The sequence below is a fragment of the Vidua chalybeata genome, chromosome 5, assembly GCF_026979565.1.
Source record: "Vidua chalybeata isolate OUT-0048 chromosome 5, bVidCha1 merged haplotype, whole genome shotgun sequence".
In the NCBI taxonomy this organism is placed as follows: Eukaryota; Metazoa; Chordata; class Aves; order Passeriformes; family Viduidae; genus Vidua; species Vidua chalybeata.
In genome coordinates, this window is record NC_071534.1 from 39,192,594 (window position 1) to 39,203,023 (window position 10,430).

Here is a 10,430-nt window from a genome sequence, read left to right on the forward strand (position 1 = left end):
AAACGCCGGGCATCTTTGCTTTCTGTTCAATTACACTGAGTTTGAAGGACAGGACACGAAACTGGATAAGGCCGAGGTAAAATTCTGCTTTGCGTTAAAAGTGAAGTGAAGCTCGTCCCCGTGGGACACACGCGGACCGGAGCATCAGCCCCGACACCGCTGCCATCAGGCACCGCTGAATGCAGCACGTGTCTGCAGCTGTGCACAGCCGCTGCCTGCTGCAGCACCGTCCGGAGAGCAGGCGGAGAGAAGCCGAGGTGAAAACCACCCAAAGGGCTGGATTTTTCCAGTCCCTGGAAGCTCCTCCCCAGGCCCTTCAGAGCTCAGTTACACACGGGCAGCGCGCAGCGCTCGCAACCAAGGCCGCGCCCGCGATCGACGCGCTCGGCGGCTCGGCGGGGCGCCCTGCTCGGCGCTGCGCAGCGCGGCCGCGCCCCCCGGAAGCGGCGGCGGGCGGCGGCCATGGCGGCGGAGCAGCGCTACCCGCGGAGCTCCATCGAGGATGACTTCAACTATGGCAGCAACGTGGCCTCGGCCAGCGTCCACATCCGCATGGGTAAGGACTGCGGATGAGTGGGAGAGCCGCACGGCCTCGCCTCAGGCCCCCAGGCACTTGCGGAGAGGTCCCCGTTGCCCCCCCTGGCGGGGCGGTGATGGGACGCTGCGCCTTCGCTCCCGACAGGTGCTTCTGTGATACCCCGGTCACCTCTGGCCTTGAGCTGCAGTCGGGTTCCTCGCAGTGTTTTAACCTGGCTAAAGGTTGTGAGTGCGGAGCCAGGGCGCTATTTAGTCCGGATTAGGCATCAAGGGTGAGGGGCCGCGGCCGGCAAAGGCTTTGTCGTTTAGCCGTGAAGGTGGTAGGTCTTCTCCTGAGAGGAGTTACCCCGTGTACCCGGTAGGTACCCTGTGTAGATTCAGACTTGATTTTGTTCAGTGATGAAGTCCAGACGTGACACATGAGATGCGTAGTCCCTGCAGAGACGCACCTCCCCGGAGGTGGTGAAGGAAAGCCGGGACGTGGCAGTTGGTGCCATGGTCTGTCTGACACGGCGCTGTTCGGCCATAGGTTGGACTCAGTGCTCTGACAGGTCTTTTCCAACGTATTCATTCTGTGATTCATAAATACTAGAATTAGTGACCGTAATTACAGTAGTGTAACCATGAGACTGGAGGATTTGAATTTCTTCTGTGAGGTGTTAAAACTTTTGTTTCTTCCACCGGAGCATTTGGCATGCCTTCCATGTTAATCCTCTGTCAGTTAGGTCCATTAGGCACCAGTAACAGGATGGAGAAGGTATGCTGTTAGTATAGTGAGAGTGGGTGTACATACGTCTTAAACTAGTCCAAATTAAATTCCCTGCAAGTGTTTTTTATTTTTCTTTTGTCATCATTGTTAATAGTTAAATAATGATGTCCAGGAATTAATGTAATTTTGCTGTAATACTGTGTCAGGTTAAGTAAAATGGCTTTTTACAACTTTGTTCTGTGCTTTTTCACTATGACATTATAATGGTTCCTTATGAAAATGAAAACTTGTATCTGATTTACTGTTGAACTTTGAAAGTGTAAGTCAAAAGTGGTATCATTCTTATTTGTCTTATTCCAGCGTTTCTGCGAAAGGTCTACAGCATTCTTTCTGTTCAAGTTCTATTGACCACAGTCACATCTGCAATTTTCCTATACTCTACTGGATTGCAGGCATTTGTTCATGAGAGGTAAATTCTAAGGTGAAATGCAGCTGTTTAGCATGTGTTAGGTATAAATTATGTAACTTCTTGCTACACTTCAATCTTCCTAATAATTTTTATAACCTGTGTTTCATTGCTGTAATAGATACTTTTACCTTGATTAGGGAGTAACTTTTTTTCTGTGAGATTTTTCTTCTTGGTTTTCTATGAAAATGGGTTTTTTTTGTTGTGATATTGTTTATTTCAGTCAGTGCTTAATTAATAGTGCTTATTTCAATATTTATGCTATGCAAACTTTTACATAAGTTGCAGAACATCTCAGTTACTGACATTTCTTGTTTTACCATCTAAATACCTTTAGAATCTCTTTAGAATGCTGTTGTTTATAGGTGCCTGTTCCAAAAAGCAGAATCATGTCTTATTCCTCTTCCTCCCTCTCCCATCTTCTTTTTCTCCTTACCCCCTCCCCACTCCTCCAAAAGAATTAGTCTGCTTAAATTCCTGTGGGCATGCTTCATTTTACCTCTCAGATTTTCGTGATAAAATAAGTCTCAAAATGCAAGCTGTGGTGAACAGGCCAGGGAAAAGAACAGCTGGGAAAGGAGGAAAGCACTGAGTGTAGTTTCTGTTTTCCTCCAAGTGCACTTTTGGACTTTTACTTTCACTTTAAAGCCCAAATGAAAAAGGAGGATTAAACACCGCATGAAATTTTCAGTTTCTGTATAACCTATAGTGTATACAACAGTGGTTGTAAAACTACAGTTTTCTGCTTAAATCTGATAATTTAAAATTGTCATGCTCACTTAGAACTGTTGTGATTTTGTTTCCTGTTGGTCTTGTTTTTCCTTTGAAGGCTACTTGAATGATTTAGCAATACTTACTGGTCAGTACTGATTTTCTTTGGTGCAGTTAGTGCCCATATTTGTTGCATTCAGGTGCTTTTGAAAAATAGCTCTCTGAATATGGAGTTCAGAAGAGGCAAAACAGTACATATACTTTAATACTCTTACTTTGTATGGATGGATTTTCTTCTTTGTATGTATTCATTCCCAGGTAATGGATTCCTGGGCAGTCTTCACCTTTAGTATGAAAAAGTTGCCTTTAGTTGTGACTGTACTATTTTTAACGGATTATCTGTAGTAATATGTTTACATGGATATCTTTTCCTAGATGATCACTTAAAAGTTTAGTTTTATATAAATTGTTCTATAGTCTTACATGTATTTAATTTTTATTGCTTTTTTTTTTTTTTAATTTGAAATTTTACAGACCTGCCTTGCTTTTAATTTCTGCGTTTGGATCTCTGGCTGTAATCGTGGCACTGACCCTCTACAGACACCAGCACCCTGTTAATTTATACCTGCTGTTTGGATTTGTAAGTGTTTTGTTAAGTTAAATTACTAATTAATTAATTCAGTGTAATAGTCCCTAGAATATCATGCATTGTAATTAATTCCTTGAAACTAGAGGTATGTCATTTGTTTTTCTTGTATTCCTTGAAAGACATCCTTAATATTTATGAAGGTCTGAGTTACTCTTTGGAGATTCTGTCCACAGGTTGTTCCCAGATAGCAGGCACTTCAGGTTTCTTTCAGCATCTTTTTAGAAAGAATGTTAGAACTTGGAACCAGTTTGAGCAAGGGTTTTTGTGTGTGTGTAGAAATCTATCTGTTCTCATTGTTCTGTTGATGTCAGGGATTTTTTGTATGGAACTGCTCAGTAGGAAAGGAGGAAGTAATCCTGTTACCTGAATTGTTTAATGGATGGCCTCCAGCAGAGACCCAAACCAGCCATATTATATATTCGTCCAGCTGTTGTCTTTTTGATGCTGAATTCCCAACATGTTTCCAGCACAGGCAGATCAGTCAGAGCTGTCCTCAAATTTCAGTCTTCTGCCTGATGCTGTGAATATGTAGATCCAGGCTAACAGTTGCTCTTGGATATTTTGGGTTATGTAGCAAATCAGTCTTCTGAAAAGAAGTCACAATAGCTCAATTAAAATTTGATGTTTTAAGAGTTGCCTAAATTGTATTTGTGATAAAACAGAAAGACAGTTTTGCTGTGTAAGTGAACAGATTGTTTAAAGGATAAGAGTGGAAAGGAAACTGATGCAGATACTATGTTAGACAGCTGTCCAACAAGATACTACAAATATATTACTTTTATAGCCCCTTGAATAGTTTGTAAGAAGTGTCATATAAATGCCGTGCACTTACATTAGAAAATGTAAGTGACATTTTTCTATAGGGATGGTCTCTCGCTCATTTTCACTTTGTATTGTACTCTTTTTATGCAACACAACTTCCAGCCCAGTAAGAAAGTGTGATTGTCATTCTCTTGTTAGAAATTCAACATGTTTTCATACACAAAGATTTAACATTAGGAGCCCTAATGTTTAACGGTTTGATATTTTTTCTTATCCTTCTATATTTTTGGGTTTGCTTTTTGTAGACACTACTGGAAGCACTGACAGTTGCCATTACAGGTAAATAGTAGCCATCCTATTGTTTGATTCTATAAAGAATTTGGAAAATTAATCCATTATATTGTACTAATTGCCATTAGGGTTTTCTAGATGTGACTAAAATGATAATGAATCCTGTTTGTAAATTTCAATGACAGTGGTAGGAGTTTAGCAAAACCAGGAAATCAAGGGAGAAAACTGAATTCTGATTCAGAAATGAAACTGTATAAACTTGAAGTGAGAAATTAGTTGGGGAATCCATTCTTTCAGTATAGCTAAAAATGTTTTATTTCATAATGTTCAGCTCTCAGATGAGCTGATCTTCAAGTTGAAATAGTCCTACCTGCCCCCTCAATTTCCTCAAAGGGAATCTGAGTTTGGAGAATTCTGTGCTTCATGGTCAGGGTTGAAATGAGGCAGTATGCAGTCACATCATGGCATCACCTTGAACTATACCTTACAGCATAAGATGAAACCTCTTCATTGTGGCTTATGACATCCTGATTTGGGAAAGGAAAGATAAAGCAGGAAGAAGGGACGAAAAAGGTTTCACATGTTTCTGCTATCTTTACCCTCCTGTCCCCTAATCAAAACTTTGAGCCTTTATAGGGGACTCTTTTATTTTTCCCCTTGTTTCAGTATAGTGAAAAATTAATATAGTTTTTTTCCTTAATATCTCTATTATCTGTGCTTAAAAATCTTTTGTTTTGTTGGTATTTTCATAATTCTGACTAGGCAAGACCTGTTATTTCCTTTTAAGAAGCTACAGATATAAAGTAACTGACAAACTTAGCTAGTACAAGATCCCTGAGTGCTATGATCATGAATTTGAAATGCAAAGACAAGTTCAGGCATAATTTACTTAATTTTGTTCACAGTTAAGTTTAAATTTCTGTTTCCTCAAAAGATAACTCAGCAAATACATAGTGTAGAGTTCTTTAATTGACAGATTGCTTTTTCTGTTTATAGTGAGTTTCTATGATGTCTCCATCGTCTTGCAAGCCTTTATTCTTACTACTGCTGTATTCCTTGGATTGACTGCATATACCTTGCAGTCAAAGAGAGACTTCAGCAAATTTGGAGCAGGGTATGTTGCCATATTGATGATTTTTTAAAACATTTTTTGTTGCTGTTAAGGCTTTGGGTTTTTTTCTTTCTTAAAGCAAGCTTTGCAGGAATAATAAGGAATACAGGGCAATAGAACCTGCTTCAAGGAAATGGTGAGGGTTATTTATTTTAAATTATTCATTTTACCCAGTTCTGATCCTTGGTAAATTCTTTTAAGTGGTAAAGAATCTTAAAACAATTAGAAAAATAGTTTACCTGGATTTTTCACTGAGAGAGAAGGCAGATGTGTCAAATCTTTAAAAAAATTAAAGTTAGAACATAACTTTTGACAGCTTTGCGAACTTTTACTGCTGAGACCGGTGAACATCTAAATGAACATCTGAGTGAACATCTGAGACCAGTTGGCATCTAAAAATTCCAGACATTTACTTGCCAAATATATTGTGAAGAGGTTTTAGAAGAAAGGAGGATATTTTAAGTTAAGTCTAAAAGAAAGTATATTGTTGGTCACAGTGTAATTTATTTTCTTTCAGCCTCTTCGCTTGTTTGTGGATTTTAATCTTCTCAAGTTTCTTGAGGGTAAGATACTTCGTGTTCACAGTTAAAAGATAATCACAGAATCACAAAATGGTGTGGGTTGGGAGGGACCTTAAAGATCATCTAGTTCCAGCCTCCCTGCTATGAGCAGGGACACCTTCCACTAAGACCAGGTCGCTCAGACCTTTTACTAACTTCTAGTATAACTGAAAGGTTTGGATCAGCCAATATAGCTTAATGAAAGAAAATTCCTAATCAGATCCATTACTGTTCTAGAGATCATGCTGTTCTACATCATGTGGTGATCTTTTAACCACACATTTTCAATTTAGATATTTGTTGGCTGCTGTTCTTGCCAACATAAAAGGGGTATTTGGGTTGATTGACAAAATTTGTCAATTGAGATGCACTACTTGATGAAGAGAATGTGAAGCAGATTTGAGATTTAATTGTATTTTGGTTTCCTAGTTGTTCTGCTGTTAGTATTCTGGAGACCAGAGCTTCCTCCCTCTTAAGTGGACTCTGACTTTTACTCAGTCAGAGATTGTGTGACTGGAGAGAATATGGAATAAGAGCATTGAAATATCAACATAATACTGTGGTTTTGTGTACATAACACTAGAAAGACTGTGTGGCATATCATTATGCAGGGATTTTAATATTTTTTTAAATGAAATTCACAAGTATCTTTTTCATATTTTATCTGCCTTCAGCTGTTTTTCTATAGTGAGACGATAGAGTTGGTGTTTGCTGCTGCTGGAGCTCTTCTGTTCTGTGGATTTATTATTTATGACACTCATTTGCTGATGCACAAGTTGTCCCCTGAAGAGTACATACTGGCTGCAATCAATCTCTACTTGGACATCATAAATCTGTTCTTACACCTGCTGCGTTTTCTGGAGGCATTTAATAAAAAATAGTCAAAAGTGGACTACAGCACAATTAAAGTTAAGTTTATGGATGGTCTGCAAACTCAGTAGTTCTGCCTTCTAAAGACTGAATCTTTATTATGTTTGCATTCCATGAATATTGGTCCCTCCTTAGGGGGAAAAATGGCTTTTTACATAGCTATAGTTCTTCTCCAGACCATGTATATTATGTAGGTCATCATTACAGTCACTTTTTTAATCACTTAATTTGCAATGTAATTAATGATTAAAATTTTGCCAACTCCTGTTTGCTTCAGAGTAAGCTTCCCTGCTGTTCTGTAGCTGCTGAAAATGTTTCCTTTGGGATTGATCATTTGTTTATGTATCACATACAGGTAGCATGAGTTTACCATTGTGCAATGTTTTACTAAGATAAATTTTTTGCTTTGGTTTGGTTTGGTTTTTTTCTTTTTGTTTTTGTTTGGTAAAATGAAATGCTGTCTCTGACAGATACTCTGTCCTAGTTAAGGGCTGTTGCTATGGAAGCTGTGAGGGTGTTAAAACAATTAAAGGGAATATTCTTCATTTTAGTATTATTGCCTATCTTTCATTGTTCTGAAAAATCATTTGGAGATTGATTATGGCATTTTATCAACTTATGTATAATAAAACTCAGTGTATATCAATAAAAATTGGAACTGTTCTTGGAACTGAGACTGGAGAATTTCAGGATGCTGAGAATGAACGCTGCAGACGGGTCGGTGCTGGCAGGGTAGACGTGCTGCGGCTGTGGCTGCTTCCCACGCTGTGGAGATGCTGGAGGAACAGGGAGCGTAAAATCGATTTTGAAAGGCTTCCTTCCTATTCAGTAAGGGATTGTTACTGAGAGACGAGGAATGCACTGCTTGGGAAAGGTGCGCGTCCTGCCTGCCCCACGCTGGGACCGGACGCGCTTTCCGTGAGGTTGGCCAGGTACCACTGCGAATGGGTTTGAGCGAGTGTGGTAATCTCTCCCTTTGCTTTAGGATTTCATTCAGAACAGCGGGGCAGGAGCTGAGAATAAATCTTTGCGTTTCATGTTGTGGTGGAACACATGTTTATCCTTTCATGCCTGCCCCTCGCCCCGGCCGCGCAGAGGCGTCTGGGCACAACCCCGCCGGGGCGCGAAGCAGGAAGGCGGCTGCGCGCTCTCTCGGAGAGTTACGGTAGAGCCCATCTACCCCCGCGGGAGGCCGGGCGCCTCAGCGCATGCGCGGGCGGGCAGCGCGGCCTTGAGCGAGTGTGTGCGGCGGCCTCGCACGCGGCAGGTGAGCGTGGCGGGGCCCCCGAGCGCGCGCAGCCCCCCCTCAACCGCTCCCGCTTCCCTCCCCGCAGGACATGGCGAAGAGCCTGAGGAGCAAATGGAGGAGGAAGATGCGGGCGGAGAAGAGGAAGAAGAACGCGCCTAAGGAGCTGGAGAGGCTGAAGAAGATCCTGGGAACCAAAGCAGATGTCATCATGGAGGAGGTCAAGGAGGTGGCGACCGTGCTGCCCCCCGAGAAAGTCCTGGAGCAGAGAGGTGAGTGGGGCTCTGGCTGGTTTTCCCTGCTGCAGTCACCCAGGTGCGGGATGTCCTGCGGTGTTGTTCCTGATCCTGTGACTTTCACCGCCAGGATCAGCCGTATGGTTGTTACAGGCGGAGAACAGTAAGTAGGAAAGCCTGTGTTTTAAAGCTAAAACACTGAATCTGGTCGTTTTGCAACGCTGCCATCCATATTGCATCCGGTCACTTGCGGAACAAGGTTATTAGCGTTTGCTTTTAGTATGTAAAGTATGTCATGCATTTTGTAGAGAGATATCTCTGACGACATCAGGTGAATGCGGATTCACAACTTGGCAGGTGTTCCAATCACAGCATTATGTTTGCTGCCAAACTGTCCTAATTTGAGGAGGCTACTAAACATTTAGGGTATTGTTTACAGCATACTGTGATTTTTTTTTCAGCCTCTTAAGAAAAAAATGTAGGGTCTGCCATGCTAGATAGGCTTTTGGTTCTGCCACCAGGCCCCCGTGCTGATTATCTGCTGATTGCAAGCATTTGTAAGCCCCCCAATTTAGGGCTCCATAAGCCCATCTCTGGTGCAGATTCCTGTAGACTATCAGCCTCAACTATTGAAGCAGCATGTTGGCCTTTTCCTCATGAGCTTTGTCTCCCAACATCAGACAAGCACAAACTTACAAGTCTTTTTTTCCTCTCTATAAAACTTTTGGTAGAGGCTTGAGTTGCACACATATGGTTTGGGAACAAGGTTGGGATGAAATTACAGAGCACACTTCTAGTCAGTACTTAGCAAGGTGTTCCTCTTGCACTTTGTTATGTCACCAAGACATGACGTTTGTGGGGTGTTAGGCAGCTGCGGATGCTGTTCTTGGGACTGACCATGTCATGGACAGTCTTCGTCATCCTGAAGATTAATCCTCTCTTTCTGCCTGTAAATGTGTTAGACCTGATGTCATGCTCACTCCTTGAGGCAAGTGTGGCATCACTGGCTGATACTTCCTACTGTCATTGTATTTCACCTTTTCTCCATACTATTCTTTTTACTTGCCTTCATCTTCCATTCAGAATAAATTTTTAGAGCAGATCTTAAACATTACATCTTAAAAAGTGTGTAATTGTGCATATGTTTCAGTAAGCCTATGGCTTCATGCATGTTTCTGTGGTGGAATATACAATGTTCTTAGACACAGGATTGGAACAGATTGCAGATGAAAGAATAAGATGCTTTGACCAGACACGACCTTTAGGAAAAATATTGCACATTGACTATCAACTGTTGAAATCCCTGGGTTGCAGTTGCATTGGTTTGGAAAGTGCTTTCAGTTTTTAAACCCTTCAGTTCTCTATGTGCAAATAGTGTTGTGTCTAGGGATATTTTTATCATTTGGGGGAATCTAGTTACAAAAGAGCTTCTATGAAGCTGATTCAGATACTTTACTTACTAAAAATACCTTTAATTTTCAGATGACTGCAAAATGGAGCTGGATAATAAACGAAACAAAAAAACTCTTCTAGACCAGCATGGACAGTACCCAATATGGATGAATTCCAGGCAAAAAAAGAAGCTTAAGGCTCAGCGTGTTAAAGGGAAAAAAAAATCAAAATTGGCCAAAGGCCTCGTTTGGTAAAATCAGTTTTGTAAAAATCATGAATATTTTATTTAACAATAAATTTTCCACATAAGTTCATGAGATTTTGTGCTTCGTCACTGAGTATAATTTATTGTGCTGAATGAATTTTTGAAGAGATTATTTGGCCAGCAAATGATGACAGAAATAGCTGCCAAACTTAAAAAGCTGAGTGCCTTTGAATAGACTAATTGCCTGTGGTTATCTGTTTTCTTGGGGGGTGAGGGTCTTCATCTTTTATACTGTGAACACCAAAAACAGTTAAGGAAATCCTAAAAGTAATTAAACCAAATGTTTTTGTACTGTGGTCTTTGTCAGTGTAACTTGTCTTTTAGTAAATATAACCAAAGGATTCTGTAAACACGCTGTATCCTTTAAATCTTTCTGTAAAATTTATTGCACTGACTTGTGTTGCTTTTAACATCTGATAATTAACAAAAGTACATTTTTATATGTAACTCAAAAATTTTTATGCTGAAACAACACCAGGACCTCATGAAAATTCTGCAAGTAAAATGAGAAAGTATCAGCCTGGCATAAGTTCACAAAGAGAACAAAATATTTCATTGCTGTCTGCAACAGAAATATTGTAGGAACTAAATAAGTGAAAGTACAACCGATTCTTTTATTATTAAA

At 40.7% G+C, this 10,430-nt stretch overlaps 2 protein-coding genes across 2 annotated transcripts; both read left to right on the forward strand.

Moving 5' to 3' along the window:
• Nucleotides 1–434: 434 nt before the first annotated feature.
• Nucleotides 435–7,336, forward strand: TMBIM4 (transmembrane BAX inhibitor motif containing 4). The gene is made up of 7 exons (XM_053943174.1): nt 435–556; nt 1,607–1,715; nt 2,958–3,063; nt 4,140–4,173; nt 5,122–5,239; nt 5,754–5,799; nt 6,471–7,336. Exons 1-7 carry the CDS (start codon nt 463–465, stop codon nt 6,675–6,677), a joined length of 714 nt encoding a protein of 237 aa, XP_053799149.1. The 5' UTR covers nt 435–462; the 3' UTR covers nt 6,678–7,336.
• Nucleotides 7,337–7,887: 551 nt separating this feature from the next.
• LLPH (LLP homolog, long-term synaptic facilitation factor) lies at nt 7,888–9,857 on the forward strand. Its single transcript, XM_053943175.1, has 3 exons — nt 7,888–7,933; nt 8,001–8,184; nt 9,631–9,857. Exons 2-3 carry the CDS (start codon nt 8,004–8,006, stop codon nt 9,792–9,794), a joined length of 345 nt encoding a protein of 114 aa, XP_053799150.1. The 5' UTR covers nt 7,888–7,933; nt 8,001–8,003; the 3' UTR covers nt 9,795–9,857.
• Nucleotides 9,858–10,430: the final 573 nt, after the last annotated feature.